The following is a 23,388-nucleotide window of genomic DNA, read 5'->3' as shown; positions in this document are numbered from 1 at the left end:
AACCATACTGCAACCATACTCTAATGTTAACCAACCATACTCTAATCATACTCTAATGTTAACCAACCATGCTCTAACCATACTCTAATGTTAACCAACCATTCTCCAACCATAATCTAATATTAACCAACCATACTGCAACTATACTCTAATGTTAACCAACCATACTCTAATCATACTCTAATGATGTATCATTTCCAGCAGGGAGGAGGCAAGAGGCAAAATGCAAATGCAGGAGGTACTTTAATGAGCGAGGAAACCAAAACATGGGAGGCTAACAAACAGAGACACAGGGAAAACACTGAGACAAATTAACACACGAACTAAGCAAATGGAAAAACAAGGACAATGACAGTGATAGCGACAACTCTAAACATGACCGAACATACCAAAATAACAGACAACCTGGAAGACAAAACCCAGGGCTTAAATAACCAAGACTGATGAAAACTAAACAGACACAGGTGAACATAATTACAGGCGGGGATACAGACCAGGGGGTGGAACAGAACGAGACTAAAACGAGGACTGGAAAAGAGGAACAGGTAAAAGCAATGACAGGCATGGAGAAAAATGAAAATAAGGAATGGAACAACAAGGATGTAAAGGAAAACAAAGACACGACAGGGAAACCATGGAAACAGGGATGCCAGGAGGGTGGCCAATCGTGACAAATGCTAAGCAACCACACTCTAACCATACTCTAATGATAACCAGCCATACTCTAATCCAATGCTAACCAACTGTCCTTGTCTGAAAACAGGTTTTGTTTGGTTTTCAGTATTGCTCTTTTTATAGACATGAATGGCTCTATCACTCTGGCTCTTTCGCTCAAGTGTTTTAAATAATGGTGTATGGGTTAGGTTTGTTGGTTCAGATCACTGTGCTTAGGCTACACTCAGAGAGTGTATAAGTCTGAACTCTTCTTAAAATTGCATCAGTAAAGAAATATCTAAATATAAGCTTAAAGTAGTGTCAGTGTGAAAGAATCAGAATGAGAATCAGAATTAGCCTTTACTGGCCAAGAATGTTCACACATGCAAGGAATTTTTCTTTGGTTATATACAATCATATGTTATAGTATAGTGTATTATAGTAATTCATACAAACACACATTCAAATATAAAATAGAAATAAATGTTTAAAAACATAAAATGTATGTGTGTAAATAATATTACAGAATACAGCAGCCAGATAAGTAACAGATAAAGGAGTAAAAAAGATGTGGCACATTTTGTATGTGAATTTTTCATGAGTGTAATAGCAAGGAGGAAGACATTTTTCTGTATTCTGGTAGTTTTGATTCTCATATGTCTGAAGCACCTTCATAAGGGGAGGTGTTGGAATTATTTCCTCTGCCTACTTTTTAGTGCTGCTGGTAAACAGGTCATGATGACTAGGCAGGTTTGCATCTAAACCGGTCATGATGCTTTGAATCTGTAGTCTTTTCTGCAGACGTGATGATGTGCTGTACTTTGTGAAAGTCATGTTTGGTGGCAAAGTTGCACTAGACTGTTATAGAGGTGGTTATGACTGATTGTGATTGCTGGAACTGGACCAGCAACTGTTAGGTTAGGTTGAACGTCTTCGGTTATCATGGGAAATACATCCTGTGCTGGGCTTTTTTGCAATGGAGTTAATGTTGGTGTCCCACTTTATGTCCCTGGTGATTGTAGCTCCCAGAAACTTCATAGATGCCATGATTTTGTCTAGGATAGTGGAGGTGAAGAGCTCCTTCTAACGGCACTACTGCTAGCTTCAAGTTTTCATTTGCAAACTTCATGACTTTGACTAGCAGATCTGGGCTAGTGATATCCTTCAGATGTACTGGTCTTTCAATGGATTTCATGTCTACTCAGATTATAGCTATAGTGTCTATATGGTTATATTTTGAGAGATATATTGCTGTGTAACCTTAAGCAGGAGCATAAGTAGAAAGGAACTTCAAATAATTGTTGAAGATATTGCATGAAGTGAGAAAAAGTGAGAAGTGAGAAGTGAAGAAAAGTGAGAGACATGCATTGTGGCGAGAGCATGGGAGAAAAGCCACTGTGTATTAGTTGAGATACTGGCCATAATGGCCCTGAACAAAACACTCCAAGGTCTGGCTTGCTGTGGCTGTCAGAGTTTTAGCAATTTGCATGGATCCTAGAGGAGATAAACTCAAAATATTTCCTCCTTATGTTAATTATATATTTTATCATAGTAATAAACCATGTAATAAACTATAATTAAAATTCTCTTATTTTCAGCTCAAAGACAAATTAGTCTAATAATTTCTGAAGCAATATCTGAGGTGACGGCTGTTTTGATGTCTTTACATTAAAAACAACAACAACAAAAAAAAACTAGGCTCTTCATAAACTTTGATCAAAACATGCTCAAACATCAGAGGTTGACCTTCTGGGGTGTGTGATCCTGACCAACCTTGCAGTAGTATGAATTCATTTCTGCAGCTAGTTGACACCTTCAACTAGTTAACATTCTGTTGACTGAGATAAAAACCTGTTAAAGCTGTTAATGTCCTTCAGATTTTTCCACACTGACATTCACTTGTTGAGGAAAGACTTTTGGATACTTTAATCTCTCTTTTGAGAGTGTTTCTCATTTGGCTGTATATTGTCCTGTCTCCACTTCTGTATGCCTCCAGTTCATGCCAAGCCTGTCTTCTGAGTTTAGCAGTTCACCAGGAATTATGTTTTGCTGGAAATGTGGTCCTTAATATATCATCCATTTTGGCATTCTGACTTTAGCCTTGTGTGTTACCAAGAACTATCCTAGTGAATCTCACATCCCAACAATGAATTCCGCTCAACTAAGCCAAATAAATTATCCCTGAAGACTAATGGTCCTCAGTTTACGTCATGGACCAGGCAAAGTCAGACGCACGCGGATATGAAACAGGAGCTTTATTGGTGTTCAACACAGTGGTAGCTGAACAAACCAGGCTCGAAACCAAAAGTACAAAGTCAGGGGTAATCTGAATCATGGAGAAAAACAGTCTGTGTCAAAACCAGAAAAGCAAAACAAAACAAGGCAAAACAATCCAAAAAGGGGAAGGCAAAAGTCAGAAACGAGAAACACAAAATGTAGGTAGGATACACAAGGAGAAAATCAAGAAAATAATGCTTGATACGCTCAGAAAATACTGGAGGCAATACTTCGCAACGTATGGGAGCTCTAGACAGGCTTATATACATACTCCTGAGTAAACACAGGTGAATTCAATATTCTGGTGATGATGATCTGATGGCACGTCCATGGTTGTATGAGTTGTTGGCCAGGTGACGAACGGCCTGCTGGGCAGTGTAGTGTATTAAGGGATCGGGCGGTGTGACAGTGCATTATACATTACTAGTGGTGCTTGTGGTTCAATTTATTTAAAGGTTCTAGTTAGCCCACTTTCCTTTACACATTGCTCCAATTTATTTTACACAGAGCAGTTTTTTAATTGTTTGCTATTGTGTGTGAATGTGTATGTTTGTGGGTGCAATCAGAGCAGGCATATTATACACCAGGGTTAGAGTTACATTTTGGTTTTTCCCATTTATTGTTTACTGGGAAAATAATGAAATCAATTTTAGTTATTTACAAATGTCCACTAAGTCCATGCTCCTCAAATGTATCCCTCAAGATCTATTACTAAAAAATAATGTGATTCACTGTTTCAGTGACAGAGAATAATGTTGCATGACAAAAGTTAAAAGTAGGATATGAAAACCAACAGCAATAAAAAACCACACTTCCCTGGGCCCATTTCTTCTTGGAAGCAAAATGTGGCATGCCGTTTTCCAAGTTTTCCCATACTGTAGGTTAATTTACTTTGGAAATTGCTTGTCTCATCAGTGCTGATCCAGCTGAACTCATATGGCCATTACCCTCATTTGTTCACTCAGATCCCCTCACATTTTGAATTGCCTCTTGTCTAGAAGCGTGTAATGCCTGTATGATGACTTCTGAAATAAATCAACTCCTCATCACACACCTAAATTGGTGAAATATGGAGTATGTACCATAGCGTGGTCATTGGGAAATTAAGTGCATTTTAGGTACAGCTCAAATGTGTTCTGGGGTGAGAGTGCTGAGCTGGTGGCTTGTTTTTGTTTGATTAGCTGATGATATGAGGGAAAATGACAGAGTGATGGCACTCAGTTTTCGTAGAAGTCCAGATCCCTGCATCTCCCAGTAATTTTTTCTCAATATCATGTGGTTGCATGTAGAACTCATAGCCAGACTCCTCTTTTCTCTATAATTCCCAATTTCTATTTCTCCCCTCATCTTAATACACATTGTCTTTTTTATGTTTTCTTCCTGTCTCTCTTTATCTCTCTTTATCTCTCTTTCTCTCTCTCTCTCTCTCTCTCTCTCTCTCTCTCTCTCTCTCTCTCTCTCTCCATTTCTTCTTTGTAGAGCATGTCTGTGCTTCTTGATTGGGCTGTCCCACTTTTTTTTTCATACTGATCTCCACCCTGATTCAACTTCCTTTTAATCAGAGATGATTTCCTGCTGGGCTGTTCAGTCCAGCGCAGCTGCCTTCTGAAGATCTTCATCTTCATGAAATGAGGCAGAGGATTGTCAGTGGTAGTGTAAAGTGCTGGGCTATGATGATGAAACAGTTCACCCCTCTTTGAGTCTAGTACTAATGACTCTTGTGTCTTGTACCGAGCCCATGCTTAGTCAATGCATATGTAATGGTCTGCAGTATACAGCCAAGAAAAATTAGTGTCTGCAGTCATATTTGGAACCTCTTCTTAAATATCTCATGAAATCAAATTCTTGGGGTAGTTCAAAATGACTGGCTGCAATCTTTCATATTTATGTATTCTTTCTTTATTAAGATGATATAGGGTTTGGATATTCCATCTGGTAGGCTCAGTAGAACTGGTAGAATACGTCTGTTCATTAATGATTCATTTTTGATTATTGGCTAAGGTGTTGATTATGCTGGAGGTCCATATATTATAGCATTTGATGAGTAGACAGTGTTGTGAGACTTCAGTTGAGGTCCAAATGAAACCAAATGCTTTATTTTCCTATGTAGAGATTAAGCAGACACATCACAGCTGAACACCAACCAAGAATCCGATATCCAGCTGTCCCATTCAAACTGGCACAGATGACAAAGTGTTTGTTGCCAATTTGAAACAGATATGTTGATTACTTGGACATGTGGCTGAGAAAGCTCAGTGTTGACAAAAAGATGGCAGTTTCTGCCACCGCGCTTCAGAAGTCAGAGGCAATTAAAAGCATGCAAAGAACGATGGAGGATCTAGTGACAGAGCAGGTAACAGGACCTTCAGGACTGCGATTCTCAAGGAGACCTCTCACCATGGCAACCATTACGGCATTAAGCATCTGCATTAAGCCATCTACTGTAGTAAACGTGGTACTGCTGTCAAAGTACTTCAATATTAGTACTGGATTAAATTCTTCAAGTCACAGGAATAGGTTTGTAACCCTGTGGCATTTTGGAATTATTGTGTTCTTTCACCTAATTTTGATGAAGTTTCTATTAGAATCACTTTATTTGCCAATTGTACTTGTACGTTAGATTTTAAAATGGCAGAACAGTGCAAGAACATATAATGTGCAAGGAGTAAACCCACAGAGGTCCAGATGATACAGTATGTACAATACTAATGCCAGCGTCAGTACAACAACATGCATTAAGGGAATGTCTGTTCTGTTTATTTTTTACTGGTGGATTGTTGAGAAGGATCATTGTCATTGGGGGGAAAAAAAACTGTTTATGGAGTGATGGCATTTATATGAGGGCAGTGGTAGCTCAGTGGTTAAGGTTCTTGTATTTGGAAGGTTGCTTGTTCAAGCCCCACTGTTGGGCCTCTGAGCAAGGCCCTTAACACTCAGTTGATCAAGTTGCACTCAGTCATAACTGTAAGTAGCTTTGGATAAAAGTGTCAGTGAAATGCTGTAAATGTAGATGAGGAGTTCTGAAATAGTACATCTTCAGGTGTGTGGTATCCATGGTGGGCTTTCCTCACTTCCCTGTAGCTGCTTCACTCCTGTGAGTGGTTTTGTGATTTTTGCTAATGAGGCCTACTTGAGTTGTGTCATCAGCAAATTGTGTCAGTTTGAGGGTAGGGTTGCTGCAGATGCACTCATCGGTATACAAGCAGTAGAAGACAGGTGAGAGTGCAGAGCCTTGAGATCCCCATTGGATGGGTTCAGTTCAGTAAAAATAATTGTGAAAATAATCCTCTTTAATGATTTGCCATGGTTCTGTTCCGCACCATGGTTCATTTTATATCAAGCACATATAGTGAATTTACTGAGCCAATATTGTGAATTCACAATGTAGTGAAGGTGCATTATCGATTGGGCTCACTCACTGCACCATGCGACCTTTTCGAGGCATCAAGGAGCCCTGATCTCTTTCTCCACCACTGTGTTTCTCTTTCTCTCAGTACCTCTCCATTTTGATGTGTGCCTAGAAATCGATAGCTTGAGGCTGTTCAGTAGTCTCTAAATGATGTGTCAAAGTGGAAAAAACTCCTCACTGGGGACATTAGCCCAACAGTGTAAGATGTTTCTGCCACCTCCCAAAAGACTGTGCTTTTAAATTATATAAGAGATTGTCTCCTATTTGTGGTCACTTGACACACATGATCTTCCCATAACATGGCGGTGTTGATTCTAGTAGCTTTAAGGTACATTCAAAAGATCATTACTTACAAATTAATCCAGCAATTAAAAGCAGTTTGATACTACAACCTAAGAATAGTGAGTGAATGATGGATAGAGACATTACCTTGATACTTGCAACATTTCCACATGTATTGCATGTGTTATATTCTGATGTATGCTAACATATATGTAGTATAAACACATACATTTTTAAAACTACACACATATGACAAACATGCTTAGTTGTAGAAGATTTTGAATATTTAATGTGAATGTTTTGCAAACACATGTAAGTTGTGTTATGTTCTAAACTGTACGATGTGCAGTAGAGAAATCCATGAGCACTGCTCTCTGAGTCAGTCTAAAATTTTTCCATGTCATTCCATTCCCCTTCGGCATTTTATTTGATTGGTCATTTCATTCAAACACAATGTCAGCATATCTTTATTTTGTTAGATTGTATATTTAAAGCTGACCATTTCAAAATTACTTTCCACAGTGGATTTAAAAAGAACCAATATTTAGCCTTTTACCTGGTGTGATTTTTTTTTTTCCAGCATGGGTAAACTGAGCCATTCCTCACTGAGTCTGTTAAACTTTCTGGATTAGTGTGTAATGACTAGCAGGGATCTGTGGTGTCACGAGGAGACCTAGAGGGCTAAACTGGCTTGAGGCAAAGGTTATAATCTCCAACCAGACACTCTGGGTCATGAGCAATAGGTGCTCTATCACCTTTTGTTGGAAAAGGAGATGTGGAGAGATAGTACGTGAGATTACAGCTGAGGGAGAAAGCGAGCCAACTTGAAATCCAGTGCATTGCTTACAGGGTGCATAACCTCAGTATCATAATTCTATCTTATTAGGTTTTCCTTTCAAAGTGTATTTAAATATATTATTGTACATTCAGAAAAGTAGATTACTGTTTTTGGGGTTTTTTTTTACTCTATTTGGTAGTGTGTGTGGATATGCCTCACAGTGTGTATGGCTCACAGACATGGTTCGGATACCTCTTTGATTGTATCTTTAAATGCAGACAATTGAAGTCTGTGTGCCTTTTAAATTGCAATCACTGTTGACCCCTGCATTCACTAGTAACTTATGGATCACACCTCTTTGCTTCTGCCCGTTGTTGTCCTGTATTTTGTCCTGGATGGCTGTTATCTTGAGCTATTAAATTAAGCATTTGACATCCTGGGTATATTGTGCCTTGCTGTGTCACCTTGAGCAGAACCTAAGAAAGATATGAAAGCAGATCTTACTGTAGCTAAAAGCTCTATGCCTCTCTATACTTGATGTTTCTAGGTCATGTTTGAGCATCAGTACCTAACAGTTAAAGCCCCAATAAGAAAGACTCAGTGTGAACGAGCTAGTTAGGAAGTTAACAGTACAGCCAAAGCTATTAGCTTTAATTAGCATTCTGCCAGAATGGCTAGGCCAGTGTCAGGGACTGCAAATGACAGTGGGGGCATGACAGGAATGACAGTGGGGGCACAAAGCAGGTTTTAATTTTGTGTGTGTGTGTGTGTGTGTGTGTGTGTGTGTGTGTGTGTGTGTGTGTGTGTGTGTGTGTGTGTGTGCCACTAATGCCATCACAAAATGCAAAACAACAACAACAGTCGTTAAACTTAACATGACACCGTTATATCACACTTCCAGTAGAGCGGGAGGGCCTGAGGAAGCCATCATAATTTACTTCCCATGCTTAAGTGTGAAAAGGATTTTAAACATTTCTTGAATGCCAGATATTTTTTTTCCCCCTGTGTTTAAAGGGAGAATGAAAAATTATAATTTTTTAAAAGTTCTTCAAATAATGGCACACACACATGCACAGGCACGCGCGCACACACACACACACACACACACACACACACACACACACACACACACACACACACACACACACACACACACACACACAGAAGTAGCTGACCTGTCTCATGCTATGTAGCACTGGCATTTAACTGAATTATAAAAATAGATTATATCCTTTTTTCTGAATCTTTATGATTGCCTCCCTCTCCTAAATGCGAGTTCTTACAATAATTATACAAAGCACCAACTGCTGAAAAAATTGATGCCAGTAATTTAACCCAGTGCAGTGTTATGAAGTCTTTTGAAGCTAGTTCTTCATGTTCTTATAAGCAGTTCTTAGATGGTATTGGGGACTCAAGAGCTCCATTTAAACTTGGAGTATTTGAAGTGATGTGAATGTTAGTGTGAAATAAGATTTGTGATGACACCTTGTTTGTTCATTAGCATGACTGCAGAAGTGTTTCAATTTCACTAAGAGATACAGCAGTATTTTTGCTATAGGGCTAATTTCACTTTGGTTTTATTGCTGTAAAAAAAACAAAACAAAAAAAACAAAAAAAACCCTGTAAGACCTAATTTGTTAGTATTGTGGTACTTGTAGTAGGGTTTTATGGTATTTAGTAATCTTTGAAAAATCAAAGAAAAATTAGTAAACTGTTAAAATGTGCAAATTCTTGAGAAGCAAAGGCTAATACATTTTTATAACTCTGAGATTTCTCTATTTATGTGTACATGTTGGCGATATTCAAATGCCCTTTCCAAAAGGGTACAAAATTTCAGAATACTTCTATATATGAAAGAAAAACATACGCTCAGGAAAACATTTGTTGAGTTGTGCTTCAGTGGAGCAATGCTTTTTCCTGCTTTTCTTGCTGATGAATGCTGAGGAAACAGAGAAGTGCAGTGATTTACTCAGAGTCAGAAACACTTTGGTTAAATGTCTTTCACTCTTTTGGGCTGCAGCTCTTTCTACGCTCTTGTCCTGTTTTCTCTTCCTCTGTCTCATAGTCTGCATCTCTCTCCTTTCCTCTTTTTTCTAGCACTTTCCATATTTCTCTTTGAGCGTGCTCTCTCACAGTTCCTTTCTTTGTTATCTTTCAATATAATTGTCTTTTGCCCATTCATCCCAATATTATCTTTCTATATTCCTCAAATATGTCCTTCTGTCATATTGTTTTGCTGGAATCTCCGTGTTTCCCTAAGACTCGAGTCAGGAGAGTCAGTTTTTGCATGCTCCTTGGCAAGGGCCTATTACCATCTCATATCAAGAGCATTCGAAAGAAAGGTTAATGTATTCAGTCTAACAGGCATATGGTCTCCATTCATTCTGGGTGAATCTCCATCGCAGAGGTGAGGGCCAGTGTAGATTCAGAATGTACTGGAACAAGAAGAGGGAAATTAATTACCAGTGCCACAAATTCATGTCATGTCTCATTTTGTATAACCTCTATCTCACCTCACGTCTTTATTAGATTGTTTGGGTGTCTCCTGGAATGATAATGAAAGGCTCCATCAAGGTAATGGAGAGGCAGGTCTTAAAGGTGGAGGCCTTGTATTATGTCTCTAGTATACAGCAAATATTAAAAGTTCTACATCACACTAAATACAATATTCCGTTCTTAAAGTCTCACGGGTAAGATCTTAAGGATGTATGTTCCAGTGCAGATTGATACAGCATCTGAAAATCCCCCTGCAAGAGGTGTTGCAGTTTCCAAAGATTCTGTTGTCAGTAGGTGCCAGTGGATGCTCTGCATATGCTCATGTCACATGATTATTTATCACCACATGAAATGTCCATGTAAGTGTCAAGTGATACATGCGTTTCTTGCAGTATTCAATTCCCTTATAATCAATCAGATTTATTTGGATTACAAATGACACAGATTGTTACAGTCGGCATTTTTATTGCAAATAAATATACTTCTAAAGTAAATTTAAGGTCCAAAGATATTGCTTGTCAGAAAATAGTTTTAAAAAAAGGATATGGCACAAGTATTCAACCCAGACTAGTACTAGTAGTATCAATGCAGTAAAAGCTTTAGGTCTGTTAAAGTAAGATTCTACCATTCTTGCCAACTATCTAGGAGTGATTTTCACCTCGGGGTCCTTCCTGGCGGATTTACACGTGGTTGTTTACTTTGATCCTGACATGCCACAGTTTGCAAATATTGTTACAGATTCTCCATTGGATTGAGATCTGACCTTTGACTCGACTATTGTAGAACAATTGTGTCCTCATTAGAACAATATCTTTTATCTATGCAAACATAGAGGTTCTACAGTAAACAAGGTGAATATTTAAACAGCATTTTGCAGATTGAAATTTTGGTCACAGTATTAGCTCAAAGACTGGACAGGACTGGTTGGAGTTAGGGGATTGGAGAAGCTACACTGCATATAAGCAGTATCACTTCAGATTAATTAATTTGAGGGTCAGTGTTCTAAAATAACACAGTTCAAACTATTAAAGATAAAGCGTTCAGGAATGAGGAGCAGTTATTTGATAACTGGTATACATAAAAAAACTCCTGGTTATTTTCTGGTCTTTAGCCATTACCATTTATATAAAGCTCCCTTACCTGCTTGATGTGGTAATTTATTTAACATTTATTGCAAAAAAAGGGCAGAACTGATATACATGTAACTAGACAAGTAATAAAAAATAGATATAAGTACTCCATTATTTCCAACTGTGCTTCCCCTATGTGAGAAAGCATCAGCACAACTGACTTCTACTCGCATACCGTGGCCCTTCAACACCTTCCTGAAGGTGTAGGGAATGTTAAATGGAACTCCGAATAACAGCTTTCACAAATGGTACCTGACTGAGAAGTGTTAAATGCATCAGTTCTTTTTGACTACCATGGTATTTGGGGTGGTTGGACATGCCTGTATTGTTTGAATATGCATTAATCTTTTAGGAACATTCTTATTTTCCCACTCTTGGTCTGAATAATACCATTCAGTATGGAGTGCTGATTACCAATTAATGAAATCTTTTTTTTTTTTGCAGTGTGCTAAATATAGACCAACATATACAACAAATGACCAGTTATATGAGCTATGTACAAATCTTAATCAGTCATGAAAACAATACAGATTTGTAGCTTACAATAAGAGAGATGGTTTCCTAAACATGGTCACACCTAACAGGACTAACACTCTGGGTTTTTGTGCAGGCATACTTCCGACAGGGTGTTGCCCTCCAGTATCTGGGCCGCCATGCAGACGCGCTGGCTGCCTTTGCCTCAGGCCTGGCTCAGGACCCCAAGAGCCTGCAGCTGCTGGTGGGCATGGTGGAAGCTGTCATGAAGTCCCCTCTGCGAGGTAAGGTCGTCTTACCTGGGTCTGACCCCTCCACAGTGTGAGTAAAGTCATGCACAGGCTCATGCACAAATAATGCCAAGAATAATGCCATTTTCTTCTTGAAATTCATCTGGCAGTTCTCAGTGCCACAGTCACATCTGCATGAGCATGTACATCATCACTGGAGACAATTGCTCTCATTCTTTGTTTCAAGAGGTTTCATTGATGGCACTTCTATCATTCATCCTTTCTGACACAGGTCTACTTTCACAGTAAGGCACAAACACAAGAGCGAGGGATTCCTCTGGCTATCATCTCTGTTCTGAGCTTTGTACAAGCACAGATCAGACATTATTTCTTCCTCTCTGTGCTGCCTTCATCCATTTATATATGACTTGTGTTTAGTGTGGGTCATGTCCAATGTGGTACAAGCCACATCAAATGAAGTGCAGGCCATATCATAAGTGATGTGGTTGTGTTGTATGTAGTGTAAGGCATGCTGTATATCAAGTGGCTTGGGTTATATGTAGTGCAAGGTGTGCCGTGTATCACGTGGTTAATGTGAGGTGTGCTGTATATCACATGGGTTGTGTTGAATGTAGTGTGAGGTGTGCCGTGTATCACATGGGTAACATGAGGTGTGCTGTGTATCACGTAGGTGGTATTGTATGTAGTGAGAGGTGTGCCATATACCAAGTGGGCTGTGTTGTATGTAGTGTGAGGTGTGCCGTGTATCACATGGGTTGCGTAGTACATAGTGCGAGGTGTGCAGTGTATCACGTGGGTTGCGCTGGATGTAGTGTGAGGTGTGCCGTATATCATGTGGGTTGCGTTGTATGTAGGCCACTTTGCCATTTTTAGGACTTTCAGAATCCCTAATGTATCAAGCACAGTGTGATCCACTACAGAGCCAGAAAGATGGGCTGAGAGTGGGTGCTTGTTTCCTGGCAGTGTTTTAAAATGACACCTTTAATTTCTATAACTCACATCGTAGTGGTGGGAATTTCAACTGGAAAGTGCTTGGTGCATTAGTATGGCAACCCTGCCTCAGATGCATGGAGAACAACATAAACTAGATTAGTATTATTAGTATTCCCTAGCTCTTTCCTCAACTTAACTTTTTTATAGATACATTTTTGCAGCAAGGAATTATCTGACTGAATAACTTATGATAGTCTTGATGGCTTATGATAGTCTTGGCCAGGTTGCCTTAGTTAGATATGGCTTATCAGTACTAATGCGGGATCATGAGTTAGATAAGTCTTGTCAGTATGAATACTGGAGCAGGTGAACAGTACCACAGACACACATGCACACACGCACGTGCGCACCCACATGCATACACACATACACGTGGGTGCACATATGCATACATAGACACACGTGCGTGCACACATGCATACACACATACACACACACGTGCGTGCACACATGCATACACACACACACATGTGAGCACACATGCATATGCATATGCACACACACACATGCACACAACATGCATATGTTCACACATGTGCGCACAACATGCATACACACGCACACATGCACACACACATGCATACACACACAACACAGACACCCAACCATCTTAGCATCTATATTAAAATGCGTTGAACACAATGGCTGGAAAATGGCTTGTGAAATGAGTTGGGAATATATAGTCAGAGCGTCCTCTATCAGGAGAGCGCAAAGATGCTCTAGTATACAGTTCAGCTACTGTCACCATCCGCCTGTGGTGTACCAATAAATGCAGAATGAAGAGAGAGAAGAAACCTATAGAAAGAAGAGAAAAGGACAAGCATTTGTTCATGTTGTATGTGTGTGTGTGTGTGTGTGTGTGTGTGTGTGTGTGTGTGTGTGTGTGTGTGTGTGTGTGGATAATAGAGCAGAGTGAATGCTGACAGGCATGGTTCATGGTTGGTATGTGTATTTCTAGGTACTGTGTGTGTGTGTGTGTGTGTGTGTGTGTGTGTGTGTGTGTGTGTGTGTGTGTGTGTGATTAACCTCTGATGACTGTTGTTGGTAGCTACATATGTGCATGCTGTCACAGTGCTTCTTCCCACATGCGTTCTATGATTAACAACACTGCTGCACGTCACTTGAAAAAACAATCATGAGCTGTGTATGCGTATCAAATACATGCTTCCTTTACACACACAGCTGTGAGCAAATCAAGAATGCTGATGTAAAACAATTTTGTGTCAATTGTGCATTTGTGTGCTTGTGTGTGTGTGTTTTGTCTCATCTATTCTCATGCATGAGAATGTGCCACATAAGTAAGACCACGAAGAATGAATTGAAGCACAGTGGATACTAAAATGTGCTTTGTAAACAAAGGTCAAAGCTAAATTTAACATACGTTTTTCAAGGGTCCAAACTGAGTCGCTTGTTTTATCTTCTCTTTTTACACCTTGGCTCTTTTAGCCTTGGTGTGTGTGTGTGTGTGTGTGTGTGTGTGTGTGTGTGTGTGTGCAGGTGGGTGGGTGTTTGGGGGTGCTATAATCTCAGAGGTCTGTAGTACTTGCTCCCACATGGCCTGGCATTGATTTATGTCATTGTGTGCTTTTCAGCTTTTGCTCTTTCTTAGTCTCTCTCTCTCTCTCTCTCTCTCTCTCTCTCTCTCTCTATCTCTCTCTCCCTCTACCTCCCCATCTTACTTCCTCCACTGTATCTCTGGAGGTCACCTTGTGTGTCTTTGTCATTTTTTTCCCCTTTGTCACATTTCCCTATTGAATTCAAAGTTTCACTCCCATTCTTTGCCAGCCTTCTCATACCCCTCCACAACACTGTTCGTTATCCAGTCTCAGAAAAGATAAATGAGAAAAACTATTGCAATGATCCACGGAGGAATTTGAACTTCACTGTAATGTTAACATTTTCTAAGCCTTCAGCAGAAGATACTATAGGGTAGATATCATTGTCAACGTCTACTACAAGAGGCTTTAATGATTACCTCTACTTACTCCCCCATGCTGCATTCACTGACCGATTAGTAACCATCACCTAACCGTCAGGACCAAAAGAGAGGAAATGGAGTAGAAAGATCGTTTCAATAACCAATTAGCCTGATTACTGAAAACTATCTTATTTTACAGATCTTTCCTCTAGATCAAAGGTGTCCAGATCCAGTGCTGCAGATTCACTGCACTGCAGAGTTTAATTTCAGCCCATTTGACCTTTATTTTCACCTGCTGCTAAAGGCCTCAAATAACTGGATTTGGTGTGTTAGTTGGGCATCATATTTGTGTAATTTAAACCCACGATGCCTTTTTTGTAACATCAGTACGTCACTTCACTTGTAAAGACCTTCTCCAGTTCCCTCACTAAGTTCACAAAACTCCACCTTCCTCCTCACTGCAGAGTCGGTGCAGCCCACCTATCAACAGCTGCAGAAGATGAAGCTGGAGCGAAGCCCGTTCGTGGTGGTGTCGGTGATCGGTCAGGAGCTGCTCTCTGCGGGTCACCACGGAGCCTCTGTGGTGGTGCTGGAGGCCGCACTGAAGATCGGCACCTGCAGCCTGAAGCTTCGTGGCTCTGTCTTCTCGGCCCTGAGCAGTGCCCACTGGTTGCTGGGCAACACAGAGAAGAGCATGAGCTACATGCAGCAAGACCTGGAGGTCGCCAAGACTTTAGGTACAAAGCACTATGACTCATACATTTATCAAATCACTAGAACTCATACATTTATCAAAGCACTATGACTCATACATTTATCAAGGCACTAAGACTCATGCATTTATCAAAGCACTAAGACTCATGTATTTATCAAAGCACTAAGACTCATGCATTTATCAAAGCACTAAGACTCATGTATTTATCAAAGCACTAAGACTCAAACATTTCTCAAAGCACTAAGACTCAAGCATTTATCAAAGCACTATGACTCATGCATTTATCAAAGCACTAAGACTCATGTATTTATCAAAGCACTAAGACTCAAACATTTATCAAAGCACTATGACTCAAACATTTATGAAAGCACTAAGACTCATACATTTATGAAAGCACTAAGGCTCATGTATTTATCATTTTTATGGTTCCTGCAGCGTGTAAGGCTGTAAGAAGGACTTTCTGAGGAACTTCTTGTCTTGCTGTAACTTGACTTAGCTCCTGAATGACTTGAAAATTACCTTGTGGGTCCAATCAAATTGTTAAAACCAGGAACCATTGGGATTTTCAGACTTGGCTTAAAAATTGCTTAGCCAGGTTGTCAGTTGTACACTACTTATCTGTGGATAGTTGCAAATCAAATGCTAATTATTTATTGTAAACTGGTTCAGTGTCAGAAGGAATTGAGTTGTCTTATTATATAAATACATTAAATTTGAGGTATTCTAAGAATGCCAAATTTGTTGTATTTTGTTGTATTTCTCTCTGACAACTGTATCTTTAGTGATGTAGTCTCTGCATTTGCGTGTCCATGCTGTCTTGACAATATTATACACTGATCTGTGATCAGTTTGGACCTTGAATTTGGTTTGCTTCAGTAACATTAGGATAACCTTTCTTGTCAACCTCAGAAGGAATCTGAAGACCATGCTAAAATGTTGCTAGCGTAAGACCAGCTTCTTCTGCTGTATTTGAATCTACAGCAGATCAGAATCTATGAATGTTTACATTTGAGGTTCTCCAGTGTTCTTTAATTCCTTAGCACCGATTATGCAAGCAATAACCAATATTAATGAAAAAGCTCACTAAAAAATATATGACAAAACTCTATGACTTCATTAATTTGTTTGACAGTATGACTACAATTTACCCGTACCAACATTATTTTTTCTGGTATTGTTTCTGCCAGTAGAGACAAAGCTTAGAAATGACTAAAGTTTATAGATATGAGTGAAGTGTGACAATCTCTGTAAGCGTGACCTAGATTGATTGTCTGAGTCACACTGGCACCTGGATGGCACTGGTAAATAAATGGTTAAGTACAAGTTTCCTGAATGTGATCCCCTTCCTTCCTTTGTTCCTTCCCCATCAGGTGACCAAACTGGAGAATGCCGTTCCCATGGGAACCTGGGGTCAGCATTCTTCTCCAAGGGAAACTATCGTGAATCCCTCTCCAATCACCGCAACCAGCTAGTGCTAGCCATGAGCCTCAAAGACCGAGAGGTAGGCAACTGGTGTGAATGTGTGCACGGGTGTGCACAGAAGAACAGGGCACCTATGTGTGTGTGTATGCATAGGTTTGTGTGTGTTTGTGTTTGTATGTGTGTATGTAATACTGCACCAATGTGTTCTAAATTTAGGAATTTGAATAAAGAATTCAGATCCAGTTACTGTTAAGCCAAATGGGACTATTCCTCTCAGCTGTCTATAAACATAGCTCCGCACATTGCTTTTTTCTGACAGATAAGCATACCTCTATTTAATTCAGACAGGCCAGCATGACATTTTATTGCAGCTAGACAAATGTCAGTGGAGTCTGATCAAATCCGTTTTCACTTCATAATCTTTGTGTTGCCCCTCTCTTCCCTTGCTGAGGGTAAGCCACCATGATTTCTGCTGTGCTTCATACTTATCAAGTATTCTGTTGCCTGCATGATTCAGCCTTGTTTTGAGGATAACTTCACATCACAATGTCATCTTTCTTCATCTGTTATCATGCTTAACCTTCTCTCATGCACTCTCTTTATTTCTTAAAAATGGCAAAAATGTTTAATGCAGATAATTGTGTTGCGGTTGACCTACTTAACCTGAAGCTCCGGCACCATATACTGCAGTGGAATTTACACCAAACTGGAGCTGGAAAGGATGGACAGATAAAGTCATAGGGAAAAAGAACCTTTTTTTAACAAGAGTATGGTAATCCCAGTAACATCATCATCACACATGTATTCAGTTTAAATTACACTGGTGTAGTTTACATTTGTTTATTTTTATTTGAGTTTTTTCACTATACATTGTAAGTGTGGTGTCCACGATATTTTGTATGCATTCCCAAACTCCAAGAGGAGTCAGTGGTTTATTGCTCTAAATATCAACATCCCAAAAAAGGATCCAAAGAGCCAACCAAAGCAAAAGCATACTGACAAAGTAGGAAGAGCAGAATGAAGCTGAATGGTATAGAAACGGTCAAACACGGTTTTGTACCATGGCAGAGCAGGCCTTTTCTCTCCCATATCTAATTTACTCCAAACAGCCTTTTATGCCATACATACTTATGTGGTATTTAGGTCAGAGGAAATACCCCCTCTTTTAAATGTCACCTTGCCTGCCCCAAGCCTCCGCACAATGTAAATAACACAATAAACAAACGTAATTCACACAAAGGAACTCAACTTACACAGCTCCACCAGTAGACCTGACAATGTGATTCGTAGGATGTCTTCCTTTTGCCCTGTTATGTCTCTACACACTTCTTTCATTCTCTTAGCTGTCAAACTGACATTGTGTGTGATGAATTTAAACTTAAACTTGTAAGAAATTGCAGGACAGGGTTAAAGGTTAGCATTTGGAAATGTCTGTCCTCCCTCTCTCTTTCTCTCTCTCTCTCTCTCTCTCTCTCTCTCTCTCTCTCACACACACACACACATACACACACACACACACACACACACACACACACACACACACACACACACACACTCCCTCTCACTCTTTTTCTCCCTGATTGTTCTGGATGACAGGGGCTCTCTCATGCTCACTTCCTGTCAGTCAGGGAGAAGAATGGCCAACACGTCTCCCTCTTTCCCTCTTTCTTATCCAGTCTTGGCAGGTCACTTTGTGTGTGTGCTTGTCTTCCTCCCAAATTCAAGATAATTTAAACCCTCTCTCTCTCTCTCTCTCTCTCTCTCTCTCTCTCTCTCTCTCTCTCTCTCTCTCTCTCTCTCTCTATCTCTATCTCTCTCTTGCTCTCTTTCACTCACATAAACACACACACAAAAGCACACACACACACACGAGCAAAACAGCCAGGGAAAACAAAAAAGCCAGAGGATGTGGCCAACTGATATCATGGAAAACCTTTTTTTTCCATTCAAATAATTTTTTTTTCCCCAGTGCTTATGGTGTATTATTATATATTAGTAGTTTGAAATGATTATACATTTATTTTGACCTTAATCCTAGCCTTGAATTGGAGACTTCCATGTGCACTGTACAAAACTTCATTCCACAGATGTTACACACAAGTGTTTGTACGTGCCTGGACTACATCAAATGTCAATATTTGTGAGGGGTTTTAGTGGGAAAAGGAGTCAAACAATGGTGAATGGGCCTATATGGGACTGGGGGTCTCTTTGGCCCACTTCTAATATAGAATGCTACTTATTGATTCAGCAGATGGTGATTTTTATGAGGTGAAAGGTGCAAATATGTGTGTGCACATGTGAATGCATGTGTGTGTGAATGTGTTTGTTATTGTATGTGTTTGTGTGTGTCTGCAAAGCATGCATGTGATTGTGTTTGCACATGTCCATGTGTATGTGCATGTTTGTGTGTTTTTGCCTGTTCGTGCAGGTATGTTTTTGGGTGTGGATGAATGCATGTGTGTTGGTTTGAATGTGCCTTCATTTCAATTGAAGTTTGTTCTCTAAGCCCATGTATACCTAAGCACCAGGATTAGTCTGCGTATATATGCCCTAGTTGGTCCAACATAATTGCACCTTATACAGACCCAATAACTTCAGTTTCCCCTCAGCTCATGACTGCACTCGTTCTGTTTCATTTCTATCATCTTCTTAGTTATGGGGTTGTAACTACAGATTAAATGGTGCCTACTGCTGCCAACAGTGGATTCTTTATGCTAATACTGTAAAACGCATTACCTACTACAATGAAACATAACAGGTAATAAAAATAATAACATAAAATATAGAACAAACCATAACCTAAACACTTAGAGAAGAAAACAGAAGAATAAGAAAATTCAAAATGTACTCTGAAAAATGATATTTTCACAGTAAAACCTGCTCATCTTATACACTCACCACTTGCTTCAAAGGTCCACCTTATAGGTAAAATTCACTAAACAATTCACAAAATAATAATTAGTATCTCATGTATATATTTATATCCTGCCAATTTCGGGTCTGCTGAACTGAACATGCTTTGACCTGTCCAAAACTTTTTGCATATATTGAATGTTAATTGTTTTTAGACAAACAAAACTAAATTACAAAATCTGAAGAGTGAAAAAAGATGCCTTGGAAGAGTCGCTGAAAAAAAATACAAAGCTTGGTCAATCTCTACCAACAGGAAAGCTTGCTGTTCCCCAAGTTTATACCTGAGGCTGGCATTTATAAAGTATATTTGCATGTGTGTGTGTGTGTGTGTGTGTGTGTGTGTGTGTGTGTGTGTGTGTGTGTGTGTGTGTGTGTGTGTGTAGCTCTTATTCTGCAGAAGAGGTGACGCAGCAGTGTGTCTTACTCCACTGAAACACTTGGGCTGCTGTCAAAAAGATGAATGACTTTCCCATATTATCTCTCTCTCTCTCTCTCTCTCTCTCTCTCTCTCTCTCTCTCTCTTCTCTTTCACCCATTTATCCTTCCCTACCCCCTACCTTAAAGGAAGAAAGGATAAGTATGAAGTTGTGAGTGCGTAAGAAGCCACTGTGAAGTATGAATGGAGCTCTCTCGTACTATTATAGATTTAGCTCATCTTTTATTTAACATTTCTGCATCCAAACAGTGTCTTTGTCCTGTGGATATGCAAAACCTTCAGCTGTGTACAGTTACAGCTTGGAGGAACAGCTCCAAGTCCTGGGGTCCCCAAATCCAGGACATTTTTCTTATTTCCCTGCTTGAACACACTTAATTTAACTCCTCATCTTATTATCAAGCCCTTCATGAGCTGACATCAGCTGTGTTGGAACTGCACTATTTTATTTCTTTTTAAATGCAGCCAATTAAATTTAATAGCTAATTATCAGGCCTATCATGTTATGTGTGTAATGTGGGGTGTCTGTGTATAGTGCAGAGTGTGTGTACAGTGCAGGGTGTGTGTATAATCCAGTGCTGTGTGTAGGGTGCAGGGTGTGTATACAGTGCACAGTGTATGTGTAGTCCAGTGCTATGTGTACAGTGCAGGGAGCGTGTACAGTGCACAGTGTGTATATAGTCCGGTGCTGTGTGTACAGTTCATTGGTGTGCACAGTGCAGTGCTGTGTACAGTGCTGTGCAGGGTGTGTGGACAGTGCAGTGCTTTGTACTTTTATGTGTTTGTGCTTTACTTTAATTATTCATTTTGTTTCTCTCGATGGATTTTTTTTATCAGTAGTAACCACTGGCACAGTGTGATTTCACTGGCTATAAAAAGGCCTTGTGGGAGAGTTGTACCAAAGGCATGCTTGTGGCTACATGAACAGCTGTGTGTGTGTGTGTGGGGTGGGGGGGGGGGGGTCGGTGGATGGGTAGGTTGGTGTGCATGAGTGTGGATGGGTTGGTAGATGTGTGAGCATGCAGTGTTTTATTGGAGTAGCTGTTCAGCAGTGATTTATAGCATTCCATGATATTTTAACCTAAATCCCATAAATGTAATGTAAAATAACCTAATGTTGAGTATGGGTACATGTATTTTCTAGCCTCAACATCCTAACCTAATGTTGAGGTATGGGTACATGTATTTGCTGGTTACTGTCGAGGGGATGAAATCAAATAAGTCCAAGCCAATAAGAACATGCTTGCCAGAACGAGAATTTTTTTTAATGTGGTCATACATATTGTATGTTTTGCTTATCTGTTCTTTTAATACTTTACTTGGCACAAATCATTTGCAATGAAATGACAAAATAAAAAGTAAATAAGAACAAGATTATAATAAAAAAATGTTAAGATAGGAGGTAGGTGTGTGTGTGTGTGTGTGTGTGTGTGTGTGTGTGTGTGTGTGTGTGCCTGCGTACGGGTGTATCTATGTGTGTGTTGGTGCGTGTTTGTGTCTGCTTGCAGATGTGTCTGTGTGTGTGAGCGTGTGTGTGTGAGCGTGTACATGCATGTTTTTGAGAGACAGAGAGAAACCTCCAAGGTTATTTTAAAAGACTGCACTGTCCATTGCTCCAGATACCTCCAGATAGATCCACTGTGCATTCATATCCCAGCAGTAGCATCTTACTTCTGGTCCCATCCAATCAATGTGCACCCTGTCAACAAGATGAATGTGAGCTTCTGAAGCAGTATTCTAATGAGAGAGACAGAGAGGGAGAGAGAGGAAGAGAGCGATAAAGAGAGGAAGAGAGCAAGAAAGGGATGCTATGTGTATATGACCTTATAAAGAATATATCATACTTATCAGGATAATGATGTCTCATTTCAGTGTGTGTGTCTGTGTGTGTGCAGGGTGGGTCCTCTCATATGCAGATCTGCATAACTGTACATTGACAGGCACCTATTCCTGCATGGTAATTGGTCATTAACACAAAGGTTGAATGTCAAGGAAACCTTGATTCAAGAGGCAGCAGGTCCTTCTGGGTATTATTCTTAGTTAACCAGTTATTGTTCTCATCAGCACACTTACTGTTTCAGGAGAGCCACCGAAGTAATTTAATCATTGAATTTTGTTTTTGTTGTTCTGTGTGTCCATGCAGATGCTGAATAAAACAATTAGGCAATCTAAAATGTACAACAATTATAGCACGCAAAGCAGGAAGCAGGTTTAAAATAATCAAAACAGCTTAACAGCAAAATTGGAAACAACTGATGGTAATGCACATAAGACATGATGCATGTAAATATTATAACAAATGACTATAACCAATGATGTACAGAGAGTTGTTCAAAACAGATCATCATAATAAAATGCGCAAAGTCAAAGTTGTTCAAAATCAAAGTTGTTTAAAAAAAAAAGTTTTTTACAACAGTTGTCACAGTCCAAACCCCCAGTGAGCAAGCCAAGAGTGACAGAGGCAAGGGAAATCTTGCTAGAGCATGAGGAAGAATCCTTGAGGAACCAAGTCTCAAATGAGACATCCTCCTCTGATTGACAGCAGACACCACAATCGCAACAATATAAACAATAACGAACAAAATAAGCATTCAATAATAATAAACAATAAATGTCTGTTCTGTTTTTTTAGAAGTCTTAGTCTTGGTTCGATGACTGTAGGAGTCCTACAACACTCTCAGTCAACAAATTTGAGTAATAAAAAATAGGTGACAGCATCATAACATCCCAGTTTACCATAATAATCAACACCAATGGACCCCCGGATCTACACCTTTACCTAAAATGGGAAGTATTTAATAACACACCTGACTATACAAATACGTTTTCAGGCAAACCTTAAAATATTGAGACTGTGTCTGAGTCTTGAACATTGATGACAGGAAGGTTATTCCATAGTGTGGGAGCTTTATAGAAAAAGGCACTGCTCCCTGTGGTAGATGTGGTTTGATGGCTCATCAGAAAATATTTTTGCATTTGTAAACAATAAGAGATGTGTGTGTGTGTATTTGTTTGTGTATTTGCGCATGTGTGTGTGCGTTACCAATATTTTCTCTTGTTTTTGAATGCTGAGTTCATGTATATGTTCTATCACATTTGTCTGCTTACTGGGATATGTGTGTGATCGTGTGGTTGTGTCTATGTTCGTGTGTACTTCCGTGTGTGTGTGTGTGTGTGTAGACATGTTCTGGAGTTCATCACTTTCCCTTGGAGCTTTAGGGTGATTAGAAGATACAACCCACA

The 23,388-nt window shown here is 39.6% G+C and overlaps 1 protein-coding gene across 1 annotated transcript in view; it reads left to right on the top strand.

Annotated features, from left to right (window-relative positions):
* LOC113589087 (tetratricopeptide repeat protein 28-like) overlaps nucleotides 1-23,388 on the top strand; it is a 105,088-nt gene that overhangs the window by 34,827 nt on the left and 46,873 nt on the right. The window contains exons 2-4 of the mRNA XM_035529946.1: nucleotides 11,637-11,784; nucleotides 15,127-15,399; nucleotides 16,748-16,878. Of these exons, the coding sequence (XP_035385839.1) occupies nucleotides 11,637-11,784; nucleotides 15,127-15,399; nucleotides 16,748-16,878 (552 nt within the window). The remainder of the gene's footprint in view (nucleotides 1-11,636; nucleotides 11,785-15,126; nucleotides 15,400-16,747; nucleotides 16,879-23,388) is intronic.

Source organism: Electrophorus electricus, chromosome 9 (genome assembly GCF_013358815.1).
Source record: "Electrophorus electricus isolate fEleEle1 chromosome 9, fEleEle1.pri, whole genome shotgun sequence".
Classification (NCBI taxonomy): Eukaryota; Metazoa; Chordata; class Actinopteri; order Gymnotiformes; family Gymnotidae; genus Electrophorus; species Electrophorus electricus.
The sequence above is the reverse complement of the archived record's forward strand: the minus strand, read 5'-3'. Positions and strand labels throughout refer to the sequence as shown.